The following is a 24,259-nucleotide window of genomic DNA, read 5'->3' as shown; positions in this document are numbered from 1 at the left end:
CCTTACCCAAATCCAAAACCCTAATCCAAATAGTACCCGAACTCGAAACCCTAATCTAAGTCATTAGAACCTCCCGAATCTAGAACACATTTAGAGCCAAGACAGCCTTGAAAAACACCTGGCCAAGCCAAAAACTCGAAAAAGGGACACCGGACAAACCAGCAAGTCACACGAGGACTGCACGTGCGAGCCCATACTTCAACTACCACCGCTCGCGTCCTGCGTGTGAACCTCTAGGGACAGCTGTCCCAGTGTCCGAAAGTCAACTTTTTCAAAAAATTAGCCCCCTATCCGAGCTTATTTACCATTTTACCAATTTCAATAACCAATGAGAGTGTGCCACGTGGCGTCTCTCTCCCCAACCAACCATAAGTTGCCATATCAGCTTTTACCCCTCCTAAACCCCACAATTACCATAATACCATTGGAGAAGGCTATAAATAGCCCTCTCCTCTTCACATTTCAATCATCCACTTCTCATTTCAAAAGCTAAGTGAGAGAGAGAGGGAGAGAGGGAGGAAGAGAGTGAGAGTGAGGATGAGCTCATAAGTTTCCAAGCTTAGATTTTTTAACTATCCCCTTAGCCTGTTCCCTACCTTCCCAACTATCCCAACCCTCAAGTCCAACCTAGATTGATCATGGCTCAGTCCATGTCTTAGCCTACTCAAGATCAAGCCAAAGATCCATTCATTTTACATACAAGCATTCATTATGACATCTATTCCCTTCTCAACCCCCCTATTTCTCTAGATCTCTAGTGAACGTATGCTCTGTGACTTGTCGTACATCGGATCTTGTCGCATCAGAAATTCCTAGTGATCTAGTCCACTTTTTCTTACCTTTTTGCATAAGTATCATCACATCTACCTTCTAGACACGTTGCTGGACGTATGCTCTCTGGACTACCGAAATCTCGGATCTTTCCACATCAGAAATTCATGTGTGCCTAGTCCTAATCCGACCATATCATTCATTCTTTGAGATTTTTTACCACACTAAGTAGAGATCGTACATTTGTATGGGCAAAGAGGGTGCTTAACACCTTCTCTCTTTGTAACCGAAGTCCCTTACTCAAAATCCCGGATTGCAACCAGGAGTCAATCTAAGGTAGGAAAGTCTTCGGATTTCTCTAACCTTGCATATTCCGCAGGTTCTAGCCAACTACGGGATTATGAGATTAAGCAGCTAGTGGTGACTCCAACATCCATAAATCAGCTTAATCACCCCCATCACAAATCCATAACATACAAATCAGCGTGGGCACCAATTTTCAGTGTCTACACTAATAAAACACATCTTTTGTGTTAACCAGTACCATACTGCTCACCAACTTGTGAATGACTGAGAGGTAAGCCCTTGATTGGTGAGTTCAATAATTAGCTTTGTGTCAATGTGTTCTATAAACACTAGATGATCTTGAATTGTTTCCTTAAGTATCAAAATTTTATGTGTATATACATCAACTTGGATGAACTTTTGTTGTTATTAGAAAAAAAAAATACTTGATCATAATATATCATCGACGTCTTTAGAACTCAATCTATATTCTTAAAGCCTAGAGATGAAGTTTTGTAGCTATATCGCCTAACAAGTGACTTCTTAATAGATGATGAATTATGCTCCCATAGTGGATGAAGGTACAAGCATTTGCTTTGCACACTTTCACAAAACCAAATCATTCGGTGGTCATCATAAAAATGTACCTGATGTAGACTTTCTATTGTCAAGATATCCAGCATAGTATAAATCTATATATCCAATCGCTTCCAACCGATCAGTTTGTCTATATGTGAGCATGAATTCCTTCGTCATTACAAATTTATATAACTTTTTTTTTTTTACCTATCTCCAATGATTTATTCCTAAATTCATCAAATATCTCCCAAGCATTATAACTGCAAATGCTATATCAGGCTAAATGTAGACCTATGCATATATATTGCTTCCCACTATAGATGCATATGAAATATATTGCATTCCTTTCTTTTTGAGATCATTCATTCACATTCCTTTCTTTTCAAGATCATTCATCCGACGTTGTTGTTGGTTAAGTTTGTCACCCTTGAAGACAAGAGCTTCACCTAATGTACAACTCTATATGTTAAATTTACTAAGAATTATGTCAATATATATTTTTGAGATAATTCCAAAAGACCCCTTTATTAATCAAAGTTCTATATAGTAGTTTGCTAGCAGAATGTCATCAATATATAACACTAGAAAGGCCTACCATGATGTTTGTGAAAAATATGCCTCAGCCATCCGTTTTGCCATATCATGTTCCAACATGAATCAAAAATTCGAGACAAATCCAAAACTCAACTGGGTCACACGATACGAAACAATAAGTATTGAACATCCACTTCACTAACACTTGTGAGGCCATGAAAGTTTTCGATCATGCTAATACTTTTATGGTTTTAGTTCACCTCAATAGAAATGACTTTATGAACAGAATAGATGACATATAAACATCTTGGTGGATCCATGGGAGGTTTCATTATTAGGCATTTCCGTACCCACTTTTTCCCATCGCATGGCCCACTTAAGTTTTGGACATGCGTCATCTTTTTGCCATGTCCTATTATGATTTGACAAAATAGATGGATGGGGTGGATTTCTCGCAAACATCAAGGTAGGCCCCACCTAGCTTCCTATGGCATGAACTTCTTCCGAAAGGCTTTCACGGGCAATCCATATCCCATTATTTGAACGGTTTAGTTTAAATTCAAGGGGCATTTGGTTTTCCAATTAAAATGGTAAATATATTGAAATGGGTAATAATTACTTAGTCCAGTAATGGTGTGGTGACATCACTTATATTTTAATATAATGACGAGTTTGCTATGCATTGTTTGTTTCGCCCGCAAAAATAAGTGTAAAAATAATTATTTTATAATGTAAAAATATAATAAAGATTTACTTACAAGTATATTTGACTCTCAATTTACAAGTCATCATTCTTGTTTAAACAAACACCTTGAAATGATAATGATGTCTCATTTACTTGACGCTACCATTGTAATTGGAAAACCATAAAAGCCATTAGTTATGTTTCCCTTTACGCATCCAAGTTCTCTTTTTTAGGTGGTGCAACAGTACTAGACGGGAAATAGAAATAGACATATCCATGGGATGATCCTAGCCATTTGATCAGTGGCCTTCATATCATTATGAGTAAACAGAGAAGTAGTTAACAGTCAACATTACGTTATGAATATGTGCTATTTTCGTCAAATATGCGTGACTTTTGAAACCCGCCCACGAGCTATCAGATGGACGGCTCTGATTGATCCATTGTCCTGCCACCATGCGATGGAGAGATTGCTCTATCGCATGATATCGATCGAGAGAGCGACTAGAATGACTCAGGATGCCAGCAGGTGTCGCTATCTTGGGCCTGCATATTAAGATTGTCAAACGGTCGGGCCGGCCACGTTCTTGATTCTATGTTATGATACTGTCGTAGGAAACTTACGTTGTATGGATCATCCTAACCATCACTATCTGCAGATGAATCTACAACATTAAAAAGAACATGTCAGTGGCCCACATTCAACTTCATTAACCAACGGTTAGGATCGTCACTGATGCGTGATTATAAAATCATGATTTACGATAGCATGGACATTCTAAAAATCATAAACCAAAAAATATTAAGTACCTGAGTTTACTTCCTCCGTCTTTGGTCGGCATGATTTATGGGATGTACGGTTAAAATGAGGAGGCACCCAAGATGCATGTTGGGATTCCAAGTTGATATTGTGGGCCCACATAGCTCAAACATATGTTAATTACAATAAATATGAACATATGTGACAGTTTCTCATTGGGATGAAGGGCTTACGATAGTCATGTTGCATGATAACAACCGTTATTTTGGTAGTTACTAAAGTATTTTAACTATGTTTAATTAAAATAACTACTATGTTTTAAAACAAATTATCAACTATATTTAAAAATATAATTACGGTACCGATAATCCTACACACATGGAGATATAATCCAGAGCTCTAGATTACTCAAGCAATCTGGACTGTCAACTGGCTCTGGCCCGCTCATCAACAATGTTCAGGAAATCAACAAATTAGGATTTATTTACGCACATGTAGACTGCTTTTCTCTTCTTCGCATGTAGCTCACCTCAGCATTACTATTAGGAAGCTATGCAAAAAAGGTTAATGTGGGACCCATCATTAAGATAGTATGAAATAGCTTTGTATATACACCTTATTTTAGACAAGTGACTCAATTCGAGTCAATATGAGTCGTGTTGAGTTGACCTAGTCATTGGGCTCACTCAATTAGTTTTGTTGGTTGATTTGAGACTGACTCTTATCAGTAAGTGACTCGGTGACTAGCTCAAAACCTTGTTGAGTTGACTCAGTCAAGTCTCAAGTTAGCGAGTTCTTGGTATATTTTTTTCCTAGAAATATGGGGTTGAGGCTTTCAAAGTTTTGCAAATGATCAAGACCATACAAGAAACTAGCTGCCTTGATGCTCTACTCACATGCCGACACTCACTATCAACCCACCTAACCTAACATTGACCGCCAGTGCTAGAAATGGTAATGTAGGCTACCTGCATGCGTAAAAGGCGATGATGATGCTCGAACAGTTAAAATGCCCAAAGTACATTTGAAAATACCAATGCCTGATTCAATCAGCACTCGAGGGCCAACACAAAACCATACCTCTGCGTTGTACTGCACGATTCCTACAAAGGACAACTTGCAAACAGCTAATGTCTCATGAATGCATATAAATATCTATGGAGTTGGTTGCAAGGAATAGCTAGCAAGGATCTCCTGATTGTATGTTTTTGTACAATCTCTGCCATGCAATGTCAATCTAAGTGTATATATAAGACTAATCATACATTAAGCACTTGGATACACTTAAATGATAATTTTCTAAGCTTTGCATCATTATCATAGCAAAAAAACATACGTGTCTAACCATTTGCTTATATGGACCTACAATTCATGCTCGAGCCCACCTCACAACCCATGAATTGGGGCTGCAAATCATCAGCACATATATATAACATGGCTACCCCAAACCCAACTTGCGACGGTCTAAAGCTGACCAAGAAGCGGATGGGGCCAGCCAGCAAATGGACAAACCCAACCTGATTGCCTGACATATCTGACTTAGAAAATTGAATTCAAATATAGAAATTTTTACAGAAAAAACGTTTTTAGCCCATTACTAAAAACTTGTAAGCGGGTCAGATACGGATATTACCTCATCGGATCCAGATGTGCAGATAAGTCTACAGCCCTACTTAACAGACATTGATGGACCAGGACTATGCCGACCAAGACCTAGCTTTCGCTTAAGGAAATCAAACCGCCATAAATAAGCCCATGGACCATCATGAGTGATGAAATTCACCGAGTTTCAATTCCTCCTTACAATTAATTCCCTTTGTTGCTTTAAGTGGGGAAGTTGGTCAGTCATCAAATGTAGCACTAGACCGACCGTTTCTTCTGACCTAACACGTGATGATCCAGGACGAACAACCAGAAGGGCCCATCTGTAGATATGGAGAAAATCTCACCATACAAAGGTGACTTTGAAAGATTGGTCGGTCCAGATTTCACAACATTTATGGATGGGATATCTGACCGGTGATATTCTCAGATCATGGCCAATCTACATTGGGACCACATAGATGAATGGCTTGGATATTTAAATGGTATGGCAGAAGGTGCAAGCAATAAAGGCTATCCTCTAAAGCGAATATTCTGTCCGGCCTGACACCATCTTCATGGCGTTTCACGCACAGGAAAAGATTGAGAATCCCAGCACATTTTGAAATTGTATTCTGAAAATTCCAATTGTAGCCATCCTTGATCAACTGAATGCATATCATAGAGGTACAACAATCTCAACCATCCAAATCATGAGCCCCACTCTAAAATCCCCAGGATCAGATCGGTTAAATGATACTAACCTCTTATCAATTGATAGCCGTTTGTCAACTTTGTACTGTCCAATACTTTTAAATTTAAAAAGTACATTCATGCATGGTATCTCATGGTCCTGATGAGACAAAGCTCTCAGAGTCTCATTAATTTCATTGTGACTGCAATTGAGATGGTGGTCCATCACTTTTAAAGCGTACAATAGCATGACCAGCTCTATTGTACCATGGTCTAAGAAACTTGTTTCAGTCCATAAAGAGGTATGTCAGGTTAAATGCTTGAGTACTTGAGGACCATCAATCACAAGTCCAATCGGATCATTCGTCAAGTGGGCCCATCATTTATGGGACATAGCCCAAAAACCACCCGCCAGGGGGACATTCCTACCTCCAAACGAAGGGGTATCTGTTTGAATGTGGATCTCTTGTCAGTAAACCTCAATTGGATGGTGTGGATAAGTCACATGCATCACGTTGGGGCCCACAAGTTTAAATAGGTAATAATATGATTTTTGTGGACTGGTTTTAGCAAAATTCCTTGTGGAATTCAAACAGGTGAAGTTAGTTATAATTACTTAATTATTTATATGTATTTACTTGAAAAATTAAAAATCAAACAGCCCTCTAGAGGTTACCATCGTCCTATCAATTGGTCTAATATTTAGAATATGACCTATCAAAAGTGGGGTTATTGATGAACTGTCCATATGGCATTTCACATAAGAAAGTTGTCCCTTTCTCACCAAGAAACTTGGCCTGGGAGAAAGAAAAATGTGCCTGTTTTGGATTATTGTAAATTCATTTTTTAATCATTAATTAATTTATTTTTAAATTTATTAGAATTTATTTTCATTATTTATCCCTCATGATACGAGGAAGCTCTATGAGTAGTCCAGATAGCTTCATGGATTTGGAGTAGGTATTCCCTAAGGAAGACGGTGGTGATCAACCACATCACATCTCTCCCTGTGTCACCCAGTCTTCAAGTCTAGCTGACCTAGATGGGCTTTTGAGTTATTAAGTTCTCAAAGTTTCTAGTAAGAAAATGCAAAAAAAATAATAATAATAATAATAATAAATGTACGGTTGCAATTTTTCAGTCCAAATAGAACAAGGTTGAATAGACTCAATCCACATTACCATTTCTAACTGTTTCCCAACAGGTGTGTCCCTCTCTGTTGAGAAAATAGGCGGATATATGTCTCAAGCTTGTGTTTGAAGAAGAAACAGCACCGTCGAACTACTTGCACCTGTCCTGTCCGAATTGTTTTAGCGGCTTAAAATGTAACAACAAAGGTACTTACATCCACCTCCGGTTGGTTCACTTGCTTCATTAGAGACAGACGGTATAACTAGCGCAGCTACCTCCGCTATATTTCAACTAACTGTCTTATTCTTATTTCAGCTTTATTAATATAATTTATATGATTCATAAACGGTATACAACCCTCACGTATTGGACAGACAGCAGGCGGCTAGATGTACCTAAGGAACGTTGCTTTAAATACTTTGAATGCATGCATTTATTCAGAAATAGCCTAAAAAGATAGGTAGTTATATAGAAAAATCTCCACATTGTCTTATTCAATCATTTAAAAAAGTGTTACGCTATGTTCGCACTTCCGTTGACTTCTTAGGTTCTCTAGGCTCCACAAGGTTCACTCTTCCATTTCAGCTGGTCTATTCATTCACCTAGTGTTAGGTGCTAGTCAAGACACCCTCTCTAAATATACTGCCACTGGGTGAGCATTCTCTTTCCATGAAATTGGATGAGGTAACAGACCAATCTACTGGTATCAGATTGTCCTGGCAAAGCAATCACCTTCTTATACAAGTCAAAGATGAACCTTGTGACTTAAGCCCTTTACCTTCTTTTTTTCTTTTAAAAGAAAAAAAAAAAAAAAAACACGCACACACACCCCACACACTCACGCTAGTGGAATTTCACCACCTATGGGTACTCGAACCCTTGACCGAGTGTTGAAACTCCTGAGAGTCTGCCACCCGAGCAAGAGTAAGGCCCCTTAAGCCCTTTACTTGAAAGGAATGAAACACACTTGATTGTTGAGCCCATTTGACTAAGTCCAAGGGCTGGTTTGGATAGTAAGTTACTTTATATAAGCTACTTGTACCTTTACTAGCGTATCTTTAGTTTTTACTTATTCAATGATTAAGTATGCTATGTAAATAACATATTTTACCAACCAAACATACTTATCATGAAAAAAAAATAGAAAAGTATATTTAGTTTCCAACATCACGTAAGTCTTTTTACTCTTCAGCGTCCATCACATGGGGCCAACAGTTAATCTGGACCATTCATTATATTGGGCCCAACTTAGCCCTCTCTTCAATGTGAACCATCCATCATGTGGGGCCTAACTTCAATGTGGACAATCTATGTTGCAAAGTGGATTGTCCATTATATGGGGCCTGAATTGGATGTGGGTTCTTCATCATTAGGGGTCATTCTTCAATGTGAACTGTTCTCATGTGGGGCCCACCTTAATATGGGTCATCCATCATGCGGAACCCACCATCAATGTTATTGTCCATCATATGGGGCCCACCTTCAATATCCACAGCCTATCATATGAAGCCCACCTTTGATGTGGGTGGTCCATCATTCAGGCCCGCCTTGGATGTGGGTATTAGGGTCCATGTTACCCACAATATTTGAAGATGGAAGAACCCATTCATGGTAGGCTACAATTTATAATAATAATAATAAAGAAAAGCAAAATCGTGATTGGAAGGGCTTCAGCAGCCAACCTCAGTGCAACCATGATTTAGCACAAGTGGATTTGCTCGCTCCCTACCATTCCACCACCTAAACCTCAATGCAACAATGATTAGGCACCAGGGCATTTTGCTCGCTCCCTGCCATCTGACAGAAATTAGATTTATTGGTAGAGTTGATCCAGCGGTCTACCTCATGAATGGAACTTATATATCCTAAAAATTCCCACAAACATTTTAGACGCATGATCTGGTCCGTGCAATTTTTGCCAATTGAAACAGGACTGCTAGCGTTTTTCTCAACTATTTTCAAGCCTAGTTCTAAAAAATCTGCTCCAGCCACCATGAATTTGCTCATCCCAGTATGAAACGACAGATACGCCAATTATTTTTTTATATTTCATTTCTTTAAAACTCAAAATAACTACTTAGCCTTTGAGTCGAGTTTCAATCCAACTTCATAATATCCAGCGTATCCAGTTACGCATAGGGCCTATTTGGATCATGAATTACCTTAATAATATATTGAAAAAGTGCAATAATTACAAATTCCTCAGCCTGTCCCCTCAGAACATTGCATTTGACTAAAGAATCTTATGTTTGGTTTATCATGGTAAAATCCAAATGGTAACACTTTTCTATTACTTCAATGTCATATCATCATCTCCATATAATGATGTGCATATTTGGATTCGAGATTTCCATTGTAATGCAATGTAAAATTACAATGATTAAAAATTCCTTTATTGCTCCTGAACCATTTGTATTTGACCACCAATTCACGCGTTTGGTTTATCATAGTAAAATCAAAACGATGGCACTTTCACATTACGTTACTGAGGTAATCTGCATACATTGCATACACTAATTCAAATTCACTCGTCCAAATTATGGTTACCAGTTTAGATGTACCATGAAGAAAATAGTGTGCTATTTTAGTTATCTAACTGTCAGATTGATGGACATTTATTTCAACAGTTGAAAATGAAAAAATAACCAAAGGGTATTTTTAACAAACGTCTACTAATTGGAGATAAGATATGTTCAAAAAAATTAGATTTTTTGAATTGTAACATAGCGACAATGGTTCCACAATTTAGTCAGTTTAATTTGAGTGCATGCATGCCACATGTACCATTTCTAAGTGCCTGCATATCAAGCGTCATGCACCATACATCATACGCAGCCAGAGTATCAATAACTCATCTTAAACTAATATCCTTTCAAAAGCCTGGTTGTTCAATCACATATCTATCTAGACCAATCATACCATCTTTTAGGTTTTCAAAGCCCTGGACTCCCAACATGGGAGAAAATAGTATGAGCTGCATTTGGTAATATACCCATTTCCAGCAGAAAGCAGTTGAAAGAGAACCCGTTTCGAAAAGCCCGGGTTCTGTTTCAGAGTTGCCCCAAAACAAGATTCCGCTCTGTTTTAGTCTTTCTCACCCATTTGTTATTATGAGACACCTAAATTTGAGATCTTCAGAATTTATTGACTAGCAGTAAACACGCCATCAATGTAATACAAAATCATTTAAAAATTTACACCCAAGTCTAGAGGATTTTTTTTTTTTTTTTTTTTTTGAAGTCTAGCAAAGATATGTCATGGAATGAACTTCTACAATCACTACATGAATAAAAGAACATAGACCAGTTCAACCAAGCAGCGACATTTTTCTCTAGAAAATTGCAGTATTGCCCACTGATCATGCATGTCATATTTCAAGGTGACATGAAGCACACATCTTTGCGAAATGGTCAAGATTCTGGTCCCAAACCTGAGGAACATCATACAAGTGGGACATGACCATGCATAGCTTCTTGTAGATGTGCTACGGCGCTTTCATAGTTAACAAAACCCATGAACCAGAATTCATGGTTGTCAACAGAGATGATCTGAACGTATTTTTCAGCAGGATTGACTTTGCTAACCGAAGGATTAACTGCTTTTAGTTGATGCAAAGGAATAACCACCTGTGGAACGAAATAAGTAACTATTTCTGGGAGAATAAAAAACCAATATTATATCAAGAAAAGGAAGAAAAGCAGTGCTAGAACAAGTACACTGTGCACACACTCTCCGACACATAAATACAGCCATCCTTTCCATTTGTGATAGATTGAGCCCTTTTTTATATTCAATGCACACTCTCTCCGGCTCAACTTGACTTGTTAAATTAATTTATTGACTGTTGAATCAAGTCTTCAGGTTGAACGAAACGGCTGAATATCAAGTCAAGTCTAGGTTGTTGGATTTTTGAAGTGTGGTTTAGACATGAGCTGATAAAGATGATAGTCGATACCCCTTTTCTCCTTTACTGATTTTCTCGCAAAATTTTGGCAAATAATTCAAATAGTTTGGCCTGGTACAGTTCTGATATGGTCCATATGATATCCATTTTTGCCAGGCCAATACACACCCAAAAACCGATATTCAGAACCTTGATAGGGAGCCACTATGTACACCCACTTTTTTTTTTTCTATTGGCACCCATTTGTTGACTTTTGGTTATTGCATAGTACAGAGTCATACTATTGTGATGCAGGACATGAATTTAAATATGATATGCAAGATTTCAGGCTTAGATAACACTAATTCAGAAACAATCACACAAATTCCACATCCCACATGAAAATCCAAACATTCAATTAAAAGGAAATCTATGCGGATCTAGGCCTACTCACGTTAGGGCTGGATCAATGAAAATTTTGAACCAAATAATACTCAAAGGGAAATAGAAATCACCCACACATGTATAAGAATCAGTCCCTAATCCAAAGAATTCCCCAATCTCAATTCAAGGAACCCTAGGATGAGAAAATGGGCAAATCAATTAAGGATAATGTAATCTAGGGTCAGGATTTATGAAATCATGTATAAAAGAGAGGAAAATAGGAAGAAACATGAACCTGAGACAGTCCCTGCGTGTGGACAGTGAGTCAGGTGCAGGCGCACGTGTGCCTGAGGCTAGCCGCACGTGTGGTGGGGGATGGAATCCAGAAACAGATTCCTAGGCCTTGGTCGGCCAGACTTGAGCTGCAAAACCTCCAAATCTGACGTCGATCCGAGCTCTAGTCTGAGTGTGGTGCTCCGCCGAAGTTTCAGCTCGCCCGCGGGCCGAAATCTGGAAACCTACTGTAATAAAGAAATCTGATGCAACAAAAGAGACGAATTTGAAGTACGGATGGTGGGGGAAGATAAAAAAAAAAAGATGATGGAGGATGGGGGTGAATCGGGATCAATGTGGCTTCGCACCACGGTAGTTAGCCCTTCGAAAAGGAAGGGCTTCGCACCCACTTTTGAATTCTTTCACAACTCACGAAGAGAGAAGAAAAATACAGCAGAAATTTTTTTTAATTAATTTTAATGAATCAAAAGAACTACAAGGAGTGCCTATTTATAAGAAAAATCTTATACCCTAAAACTCGCACCATATGCGCAACCTATTACTTGGCGATGAAGTAAACTAAAATAAAAACCAAACAGAGAAATCTAAAGCGTTCACAATGTTCTAAATAATAACAATAAGCAAAACTTAAAATATGAAATCAATCCGACGAGTGGGTCACGATCATGAGATCCCATGATGGGCTTTTCTTGACTATCGGGCCCACTTTTTTTGAACCAAAACTTATCTTCTAAGTAGAGGTCATCCCTGGACGTCTTCATCGAGCCAGACCAATGGTGGGGTCCTCCTTCTGCGTACGTACGTGCGTAGGGGTAGTGGTGTGCTGGCTTGCGTGTGCACGATGTCCTCATCAACTCTCCCCGGCTGCGAAGATTTCGCCACTGGCGAAATAAAACTCCTGAACCGCTCTAGGATGTCGGGATCAAATCTCTGAAGCTCCTCCTCAGTGAGTCACGCGCTGTCTAACGCTGAGCGTAACTTCCATTTAACTAGGTATTTTTGAAACCCACCATCCGACGTGGAAATTATCTCATGGTCCAGGATATCCTCTATTTCCTCTCTGGGTGTGTGAAGGCTAGGTATAGGAGGCAAAGGCTGGGATGAAAGGTCGGGAAGAGACCATTGATCAAAGGGTAAGGCTGGGGCATCAGGATGAGTGGGCGAAGGGCCGGGCAAAGTATTAGTGGGTCCCTAAAAAGCAACTAGATCCTCCACATTAAATGTAGAACTAATTTTCATGGAAGGTGGAAGATCTACCTCATACGGATTAAGACCATTTCGCTTTATAATTTTGAAGGGTCCAGTGCTACGCGCGTGTAACTTACGAACGGCCCCTGGAAAGTACCGCTCAGGCCTGATGCGGACCATCACAGAATCTCTAATATTGAACTCTTTGAAACGTCTATCTAGGTCTGCAGAAAATCTGTAATGTTCATTACTAGTAGTGATCTTTCGCCTAATTTCTTGATGCAATGAATGTAAGTGATGCGCAAAAGACTCTGCAGACTCTGATGGCCTATGGGACAATGACATGGGGATAAGATCAATAGGCTTCCTAGGCTTATAACCAGTAACGACTTCAAAAGGACTTAGACATGTGGACCTATTGACAGAACTATTGTATGCAAACTCAGCTATGGGTAGTACGGCGTCCCATGTCCTGGTATGCTCCCCCACTAAACATTGAAGTAAACTCTCTAGGCTCCTATTAACCACCTCAGTTTGGCCATCGGTCTGAGAGTGGTAAGCAGAAGAAAATTAGAGCCTAATATTCATCACGTGTCATAGTGTCTTCTAAAAGTAACTCATGAATCTCACGTCACGGTCAGACACTATGGTTTTTAGTAACCCATGCAGTTTGACGACTTCACTAAAGAACAGCTTGGCAACATGAGAGGCGTCGGAGGTCTTAGAACAAGGAATGAAGTGGGCCATTTAAGAGAAACAGTCCACGACAACATATATGGAGTCATGCTTTCGAATAGTCTTGAGAAGTCCAAGCACGAAGTCCATACTGATGTCCTGCCAAGGGATGAATGGGCTGGCAAAAGTGTATATAATCCTGTATTCTGTTTCCTCTGCTTCGCTAGTTGACAAGTACGGCATTGCCCTATAATTTTGGCCACGTCCCGCTTGAAGCTTCGCCAATGAAATCTATCCTCCACTAGGGCAATGGTCTTATCACGACCGAAATGACTCACGACCCCCCTGAATGTAACTCCCAGACATGAAAATCATGAAGGGAGGTGCGTGGTCTGCACAAGCAATCACTCCTAAATAAATATCCGTCCAAAATCAAATACTCACTGTTAGCTCCTGACGGATTCTCTAATAAAGACATATACACAACCCCAAAATCTGGACACTCAGAATACTCTTCTTTGGTGCGCTCAAGGCCCGTAACTTCAACGCTCATGGAGTTGAGTAATACGACTTGACGACTCAACGCATCGGCAGGCTTATTCTCTACACTGGCTTTGTGCTTAAGCACAAAAGTATACTCTTGAAAGAATTGAACCCATTTAGCATGCCTGGGGCTTAATTTCTTCTGAGAGTTCAAGTATCTTAAAGCCTCGTGATCTGAGAACAAGATGAATTCTTGCGGTAACAGGTAATGTCGCCAATGGCGTAGTGATTGCACTACTGCATAGAATTCCTTGTCATAGGTGGAATATCTTTGCTTCGCCTCATTCAGTTTCTCACTAAAAAAGGCGACAGGGTGCCCTTCCTGGCTAAGTACTCCTCCTATGCCGACTCCTGATGCGTCACATGCGACTTCAAAAGCTTTTGAAAAATCTGGAAGTCGCGTGACTGAAGATTCGGTCATCTTGACCTTTATCTCCTTGAAAGCCTTCGAGGTGGCCTTTGTCCATTGAAACTTTTCTTTTTTTATACAATCCGTTATGGGAGCCACAATGGAACTGAAGCCTCGAATGAACCGCATATAAAAAGTAGCTAAGCCATAAAAGCTGCGCACCTAATGAATATTGCGGGGTTCAGGCCAATTAACGATGGCCTTGACCTTCTCGGGATCCGCCGATACGCCCTCAGCTGACACAATAAAACCTAAGAAGATCATACTACTAGACAAGAACGTGCACTTCTTTAGTTTGGCGTATAACTTCTCGGCCCTAAGGATCCCGCAAACCTGCCTCAAATGGTTGAGGTGTTGCTCTTTAGTCATGTTATAAATCAAGATATCATCAAAATATATGATCAGAAACTTCCCCATGAAGGGTCTCAACACTTGGGTCATCACACGCATGAAAGTGTTTGGGGCATTAGTTAACCCAAAAGGCATAACTAGCTACTCATATAGCCCATCTTTCGTCTTGAAGGCCGTTTTCCACTCATCACCAGGGCGTATACAGATTTGGTAATACCCACTTTTGAGGTCGATTTTTGAGAAGATAGTAGCATTGGCCATCATATCTAGCATATCATCAAGACGCGGTATGAGAAACCGATACTGGATTGTGATTTGTTGATGGCCCTACTATCAATACACATCCTCCATTTGCCATCCTTCTTAGGTGTAAGAAGGGCAGGCACAGCACACGGACTCAAGCTCTCTCAAATGAAACCCTTCTCTAGGAGTTTATCAATCTGCCACTTCAACTCAGCGTGCTCCTTCAGGTTCATTCTGTAATGCGGGAGGTTTGGTAGAGTTGCCCCAGGGATTAAATCAATGGCATACTGTATATCCCTCATAGGGGGAAGCTCATTCGGTAAATCATCAGGAAAGACATCACAAAACTCATGTACTACCTGAATGGCCTCAGTGGGTAACTCTACGCTAGTATCTGGTATACTCTCCCTAGCCACAAGGGCATATATCATTGAGTCTGCATCCGTCTCTTGCTCAACGTCTTTGGCATTCAAAATATAGAGCGGTTTGGACTTGGACTTTGACTCCTTCACTCCTTTTGGGCCGCTCACACCACCGTGTGGTGAACACTTTTCCAGTTGTATTCTTGGGTGGCAGAGGATTTAGCTTGACCTTCCTGCCCTCAAACCAGAATATACACACATTTGAACGACCAAATATGGTAACATCCCTGTCATAGAGCCACGGCCTACCTAGAATGATATGGCCCACATCCATAGGAACAACATCACACCAGATTGTGTCTTTATAAGATCCGAACTGAATAGGGACAAGACAGCGGTGCGAGACTGGAATGGATATTTCATCAACCCAGGAGACTCTATAGGGCTGAGGATAGGCTTCCAGCTTCAAACCCAAACGACTCATAGTGCTAGTCGATGCCACGTTGGCACAACTACCACTATCCACGATCACCTTACAACTCTTTTCCCCACATTTTGCATAAGTGTAGAAGATCGTGTTGCGGCGCCAGTCATTAGTGTTCTTGGCTTGAGCCAGGGCACAACGCACAATTGCGAGGTTCACAGACTCTTATGCTCTCTCTTCCTCATCACTAGGGGTTCCGACTGGCTCATATTCCTCCTCCTCACTATCACTCTCTGGGGGCACTACTTCTACTTGCCCATCAATAAGGAGTACTTTGGTGCCTTCTCTCGTGCTGCACTGGTGAGCAAAATGACCAAGCCCCTGACACCTAAAACACCTAGTAGCCCCACTTCCACGTGAACTAGACCCGACAATCTCTTTACCCTTATCATCCTTAGGTCTTGGCTGAACATTAGGGGAACGTTTGTTTTGGAATCCCGTGTTAGGTCTAGCCCCAGAGGGGTTAGCCTTAGCACCGGATTCGCAAAAGTCAAACCGCCTTCCTACAGATGCTTTAAGGTATTGCTCGACATCTAACACTACTTGGTACAACTGTTCGATATTGTCTATGTCTTAGCAATTCTCTCATAATGTCAGGACGGAGGCCCGTTTTAAAACGAGCAAGGGTGAATACAGGGTCATCATCAACCTTACAGCGGGTCAAGTACTCTTCAAATTTCTCAATATAGTCAGCAACACTCATGGAACCCTGTCGAAGAAACTGTCACTCCTCAATCAACCGCAGGCGATAAGAGAAAGGGAGGCACTTCTCTTTCAGCGTTTTTTTCATTTCTCCCCAATGGACTATTGGGAGTTCCCTCGCTCTTTCTTTTTTTTCGCTTAACCGTCGCCCAAAACCTCTTTGCTTGACCCACAAACTTCATCTTGGCGAATTGGACTCGTCGAGCATCCGACATATCATACCACTCAAAATAGTGGTCCATATCCACCAACCAATTTAAAAAAAACTTTAAGGTCTAAGTGGCCATCAAAAGTAGGGGCATCTACTCTAACCCCCTTGAGGAGTTGCGCATCTGGGTTATATTGGTCATGATATCCCTCATGGGGTGGGTGCACAGGTGCACACCCATGACCAACTCCTTGGCCTCCTCCATTCCTTGGTCTAATCTCCTGACCACCTGCTTGAGAATGGGTATCTTCCCCAATGGTGGGGTTTGCCCTGAGGGAAGCCTCTATTTGAGTAACGCGATCATCAAATTGGTTAAGGCGTTGATCTATGCGTTGTTCCAAGCGCTTAGACATAGACTCAACCTACTGGGTTAAGTTGGCCATTGATTCTTGTAGTTGCTCCATGTTTAGAGTAGAGTGCAATCCAAAACCGCGACCTGCACGTGTGGGCATACACAGGCTAACTCAACCTAAGGACCTGCTATGGCAACTATATGTATCTTTAAAAAAATTAATTAAATGACCCTACGAGACTCTATATGGAGGAGACTACACACTTTTACTAAAATTCAGCTATATATGATGGACTGAATGCATGAAGGACTCAAACAAACTAAACCCTAAATATGTGATGAATTCCCCTACAAGAACCCTAGGCTTTGATACCAAATTTGATGCAGGACGTGAATTTAAATATGATATGCAAGATTTCAGGCTTAGATCACACCAATTCAGAAACAATAACACAAATTCCATATCCCACATGAAAATCTAAACATTCAATTAAAGGGGAATCTATGCGGATCTAAGCCTACTCACGTTAGGGCTGGATCAATGAAAATTATGAACCAATCAATACTCAAAGGAAAATAGAAATCACCCACACATGTATAAGAATCAGTCCCTAATCCAAGGGATTCCTCAATCTCAATTCAAGGAACCCTACGATGAGAAAAGGGGCAAATCAATTAGGGATAATGTAATCTAAGGTCAGAATTTATAAAATCATGTATAAAAGAGAGGAAAATAGGAAGAAACCTGAACCTGAGACAGTCCCTGCGTGTGGACAGCGAGCCAGGTGCGGGCGCACGTGCACCTGAGGCTAGCCGCACGTGTGGTGGGGGACGGAATCCAGAAACGAATTCCTAGGCTTTGGTTGGCCGGGCTTGGGCTGCAAAACCCTCAAATCTGACGTCGATCCGAACTCTGGTCTGAGTGTAATGCTCCGCCGAAGTTTCAGCTCGCCCGCGGGCCGAAATCTGGAAACCTACTATAATGAAGAAATTTGATGCAACAAAAGGGACGAATTTGAAGTACGGATGGTGGGGAAAGATGAAAAAAAAAAAAGATGATGGAGGATATGGGTGAATCAAAATCGATGTGGCTTCGCACCACGGTAGTTAGCCCTTCGAAAAGTGAGGGCTTCGCACCCACTTTTGAATTCTTCTACAACTCATGAAAAGAGCAGAAAAATAAAGCAGTAATTTTTTTATTGACTTCAATGAATCAAAAAAACTACAAAGGGTGCCTATTTATAAGGAAAATCCTATACCCCAAAACTCGCACTATGTGCACAACCAATTACTTGGCAATAAAGTAGACTAAAATAAAAATCAAACAGAGAAATCTAAAGCGTTCACAATGTTCTAAATAATAACAATAAGCAAAACCTACAATATGAAATCAATCCGACGAGTGGGCCACGATCATGAGATCCCATGATGGGCTTTTTTGACTATCGGGCCCACTTTTTTTGAACCAAAACTTGTCTTCTAACTAGGAAGCCCTCCCTGGACATCGTCATCGAGCCAGATTGATGGTGGGGTCCTTCTGCGTATATACGTGCGTAGGGGTGGTGGTGTGCGGGCGTGCATGTGCACGATATCCTCATCATATTGTATAACCAAAAGCCAAAAATAAAGGATGTTAGAAAGTCTACATAGGCATTCCCTAAAGAGGACATAAGATGTTATCCATGCCACATAATTTGTGTTTTATACAATCTCCACCATTGTGATGAGAATAATTCATCTGGTGGGCCTCACCGTGGATGGACTATCATGCATAAATTGCATCAATTAGACAATTCTAACCATCTGATTAGTGGCAGGCAAAAGGATGTTCAGAAAAAAAAAAAAAAAAAAGATGACTTCTTTTTTCTTCTCTTTTTGGTTCTATTATCAATTTGCAAACAATGGTGGCCCACCCGATTGTCTGACCCATGCCATTTTTTCCTGCCCCACAAATGGTATTCCAATAACCATGGGTAGGGGGTTTCTTTTTCCCATGTCACATACATGGTGTTCCCATTTCTGGTGAGGATTGAGGTGAATCATAAATTGTGATGGAGATGCTGAACAAAATAGAGCCTTGTATATGAATAGCCATGCTGCTTGATTCTCAGGGTGATGAAACCTAGGAAAATATTTATCCTATTGGATAGCCCATAGCAAATCATCACATCCCTTAGCTTATCGTGATTCAGATGAGCTAAGCATCTACGATGTATGTTTCAGAGCGTATTAAAAGCAAAAAAGAACAGCCATTCCATTCTGTAACCTCTCTCAGTCAGTACTCCAGTAGCTACCCAAAGTGAAACAACCACCACAATGAGAACGAAACTGCAGAGTCCTCAATAAGCTGAACTGCAAGTAAAGAGACTCCTCAAAAACTTCTTGATAGGAAAGAAGTTGTATGGAAAGGATAAAAGCCAGTTAAATAGAAAAAGATCAGGCCTAATCTTGACACAATGAGGTTCCATTGTTTTGGCAATAACATATGAAGAAAGGTTTGCAACATGAATTTGAAGTTAAATTTCATAATTTCTGGCTGGTGAATTGACTGGAAAAAAAAAAGAACATAGAGTTACCCTGCATATCCATTAAAATCCCTATATATAAGAAGAAGGATTGGACACGATGGTTCATTAACCTGATGTCTCAGATATGGGCGAATGGAGCTAAGTAGATGAGGCTTGCAAGGTGGATGGCACAGCTGATAAGGTACTTCAACTAAATGTGCAAACATCCAGTGTACAGGAACATTCATGTCTCAACTTTAGAAAAGAATGACATGCAAGGACAAACATTGGCTACTTCATCATCCATGACCTGACAGTATGGTGCCAAATACAACCACAGCATGTTTCTTACAGAGTTTCACTTCCAAAGAGAGGGCTCGACCACAACAAAGGAGAGAACATGTACCCTTTATCCTTTTTCCAATGTGCCATAACAACCCTCAATATTGCATAGAAATTTTAATAATAATAAAAAAAAACCAACAGTTACGTGAACATAGAAAATAAAATTGATATGATCAGCATGAAACACTCCAAAACTTTTTAAGTATGTTGTCTCCTACTTCATTTAGAAGCTGGCAATTTTCAATTGTCAAGAAAAACAAATAGGAAATGCAGCTTTTCAATGAGGCATGTTCAGAACCAAAATTTGAGGTACTATTCATATCTAAGTATGACAGTTGAAGCTACAACACAATGACTCAAAAACCTTAAGACAAGAAGCATCATAAAAAACAAATGACTAACCAATAATATGTGAAGAACACCATTGCTGAAATGTTGCATATTTATCCCTTTCTCAAGAAGATCATGTATAAACCCCTCTACTCATTACTAAAGAAGTCATCTAGTGGATGAGTTTCAAATGTTTATGCATCGAGGAAGTGCCTGGGGCAGCTCATAAAAGTGAGATGATATCATGTGAAAACAATTTTAAAGTAAATAAGAGAACTTTTTACTCATTTTGAATCTGAAACCAAAATGTCAATAAATAATTCAAATATGTAGGTGCCTATGCTAGCATGTTATTCATGAATATGGATTTTCAAAATTATTCCAATAGTTGAAATATTCTTAGCATCTATATGGGTGTGCTAGAACCATACCAGAGGATGAAAAGTCCTGCATTCTACTATTGTTTAATTAACTTTGGATGTCTATGCATACCAGAATGCCAAGTAAATATGAAACCAAAATACCTTATAATAGCTCCATTCTGTTTGGTCCCCAACTTTGTATGAAAGAGGATTGTCGCTACAAAATGCAAGCTTTGCAGTTGAAAGATATAGAATTCCCATAACAGGACCCGCAGACGTTGACAAATAGCAAGCATATGACTTCCGAAGTTGCTCCTCAGGAACTGTGTCAAAAGTTTGTCGAAAGATCTTCTCATAGCCACCTTCAGCTAACACTTTTGTTCCCTGAGCAATCCTCCCCATGGCAGCATCAGTAACACTAGGGCCTGTTTTCACTGGTTCAATAAAAGGTCGTCAATCAAAGTCACCATTCAAAAAGATGTATGTAAACGTCAGCCTTACATTAATGAACGTGAACAAAAACGCAATAATATTGCATTGCACAATGAAAATGGGGTAGACTGAGATGAAATGAGAGAAACTTAATCAACAATCCAAACAAACAATGTACAAAGTTGAAGAAACTGCACCAACAAAAGAATGTTGACCTTTCACATAATCAGCATTTTGAAGCTTGCCTGGCTGAAAAGCCAACAAGCAAAGGTCTAATCGCCCCGAGTTGACAATCCAAATCGACTATTCCGAATCCAGGGACTTCGCCAATTTTGGCTCTTGTTGTAGATTAAGAGGTTTGTATATAGGTAGTAGAGTTGTGTGAGTGTGTTGGGGCAGGGGGTTACACTTGGAAGTTGTGAGCGGCATGTGACAGATTGGACATGGGCCGCTTAACTTAGGAAGTTGGGGTAGCATGGGATGGACCAGACAACCCAAAGCAACTATTCCAGGAACAGCCAAAGGCTCTTGGTTCTTGTTGTAGATTAAGAGAATTGTGCATAGTATATAGAGAGGTGTAGCAATAGTGTAGAATAATCTAAGATGTTTCTAGAGTATTCCTAGCTATTGGATGGTCACCACATGACACCACCCTAACCATTCATGTAAAGAACCTAGAAGGTTTCTAGCCCTATATAATGAGGGGTCCTCATATGTAACTCACCTCAAAAAGTCGCAAGCTTTGGAGATCTTGAGTAATAGAATCCTTCTACACTTCGATTCTCGCTGGTGCACTCGTCTTCTAAGCAGCTTTAGCTATGATTGGGTGGTAGACTGACTCATTCAGAGAGGTAGTGTGTAAGAGTGCTGCACACTATGCTTGGGGAGGCATTCGAGCCATAACAAGTGGTACTAGAGCATGGTTACGAAGGGATTGGACACTTGTGGTTTCATCATCATCATCAACTAAGCCTTATCAGACAAATTGGGGTCAGCTACATGAATCCTTTTCTGCCATTCCACTCCATCAATTCATATTGTTCAGATTCATGCTGGAACTTATGGCATAAGTTTTACGCCGGCTGCCAACCTAACGCAACTGTCCTCCTCCATCCATGCTTGGGACTGGCAATGAGCACAAAACTCCCACAGATGCAATGTAATAGACTATGACATAGGCTGATTACAATCAAATGCCATCTAATAGTAGGTTGATTACAATCATTTGGGGACAAGGGGTTTGGTCTGAGCAAGTTGAGGAAGGGAAATTCACATGACTTAGTGGCAACTATGGAAGCGCGACTCACATGGATGGAGATTAACATGGTTGAAGGGCAAGACTGGTTCAAGTTAATGGAAAAAATATAGAGGGCCTCAAGAGTGTGCTTGAAGACCGAGGGGGAGAAGTTAGGTGCCCAAAAAAATTTGGCCGATACTCAACGTCAAGATATGGAAGCTTTCCAAGCGAAGGTGAGACCATCAGACCCCTAAGACCTTCAACAGAATGAGGGACACTAGAGAGATGAATAATTTCCAGCATGGAGAGCAATATTTCGAGGCCATCTCGCTGGAGGACTGGAAGGATAAGGTGCAGATTACGGTGATGTACCTCGCTGACTGGACACTCTATGGTGGTGGAACCAAGATACATGCACCATCGATACTTGGGAGGACTTCAAGAGGGAGATTAAGAAGCAATTGTCCAAAGAATTTTGAGCATCTAGCGGAATGGAACTTGAAGTGGTTGAAGCATATGGGATTCATTCATAAATATTTTAAGGAATTATTAACATTCATACTATAGATTCTTGACCTGCTTGAGAAGGAGCTCTTCGACTTCAAGGATGACCTAAAACACTAGGCCCAGCAAGAACTGTAATGATGCGGCATGTAGGGCCTCAGCATCCATGGCAACAGAAAAATCATTTATTGGAGTTCATGAGAGATGACTCATCTATTCCAATATCTCATAGGAATATTCGCGGCAAAGGTGGGGGTGAACAGTACTATATCAACCTCAAGGTGGGATATAACATGCCATTAAGTGGAAGGGATGGTAAGGACAGGACATGTACAAACCACGAGAGATCAAATGCTTCATTTATGATGGGCCTCATCTAGCTAGGGAGAGTGAGAAGATACAAGCCCGATGGCTCCTGTAACAAAGTTAAGTGAAAGGGAACATGCAAGTAATGAGGAGTTTGAGATTGGATTGATGTAACTCCATGCCATGGTGGGTGAACATAGGAGCCAAGAAAAGAGCTGAAGTTGCTTAATTGCGATGGTGACCATCAGGTAAGAAAGTGCCCATACAAGAAGCCCTTGATCCAAGTGAGGAAGACCAGGTAATAAGTTGAGGTAATCGAGCTGGTACTAAACACGTTGAAGGCTCAAACTGCAAAGAAGGCCAAGACACTTGAATGGGAAATAATACCCACTCTAGCCATGGTAGACATGGGGAGGACTTAAATGAATAGGTCTGAAGTCGGTGAAGGACTCAGGTAGAATCAAGGCAGTGAACTTTGATGCCAAGCCCATACAAAGTGTGGCCAAAGATGTTGAGGCATGCATGGGTGGATGGGTCGGCAAGATGAGTCTCTCCATCATTACGATAGACAACTTTAAGGTCATATTGGCATGAATTTCCTGAGCAAGGCAAAGGAAATTCCAATTCCCTATGAGGGATATCCTTGCATAGTCACTATAGCGAGAAAGGGAAAGGCCAAGGTTGGGACTTCTTAGCCTTGGAGCTAATCAGGGGTGACATGAGAAAAAGATGGCAGCTATGAGTAAGGAGAGCAAGCCCGGCATGACAGGAAGGGTGGGCACATGACTCCACAACAAAGGCCAACATGGGATTGGCTCATGAAGAAAGTAATTCAATATGCTATCACAATTCAAGGATCCAAGATGGAGGATCATCAACGAGGGTGTCAACACAATAGGTGGGGGAGATTGTCACCGACCTTATAATCCAAAGTGGCTATTCCAAGGACTTGGCTAATTTTGGCTCTTCGAGTAGGCAAAGAGGACTATGCGTAGTGTGTAGGGTTGTGTAGAGAATTCTAGAGAATGGTAGAAGTGTATATACTAGCATAGAGATATCTAAAAGTTTATCCAATTTTCTGGTGGGTTCATATAGCAACAGTGGTGTAGAATTATCTAAAAATTTTCTAGGTTATTCCTAGCCGTTGGATTGTCGCCATTGAGCACCATCCAAAACTATTCAAGTAGATAGAAGGTTCC

The 24,259-nt window shown here is 40.5% G+C and overlaps 1 protein-coding gene across 1 annotated transcript in view; it reads right to left on the bottom strand.

The window, feature by feature from the left end:
- Positions 1–10,143: 10,143 nt before the first annotated feature.
- LOC131234926 (GEM-like protein 1) overlaps positions 10,144–24,259 on the bottom strand; it is a 30,627-nt gene continuing 16,511 nt past the window's right edge. Inside the window, exons 3-4 of the mRNA XM_058231930.1 lie at positions 20,744–21,015; positions 10,144–10,645 (exon numbers count right to left, since the gene is read on the bottom strand). Coding sequence (XP_058087913.1) covers positions 10,460–10,645; positions 20,744–21,015 — 458 coding nt within the window. The 3' untranslated portion in view covers positions 10,144–10,459. The remainder of the gene's footprint in view (positions 10,646–20,743; positions 21,016–24,259) is intronic.

The sequence above is a fragment of the Magnolia sinica genome, chromosome 2 (genome assembly GCF_029962835.1).
Source record: "Magnolia sinica isolate HGM2019 chromosome 2, MsV1, whole genome shotgun sequence".
Classification (NCBI taxonomy): domain Eukaryota; kingdom Viridiplantae; phylum Streptophyta; class Magnoliopsida; order Magnoliales; family Magnoliaceae; genus Magnolia; species Magnolia sinica.
Note: the sequence above shows the minus strand (reverse complement) of the source record. Positions and strands in the feature narration are given on the sequence as shown.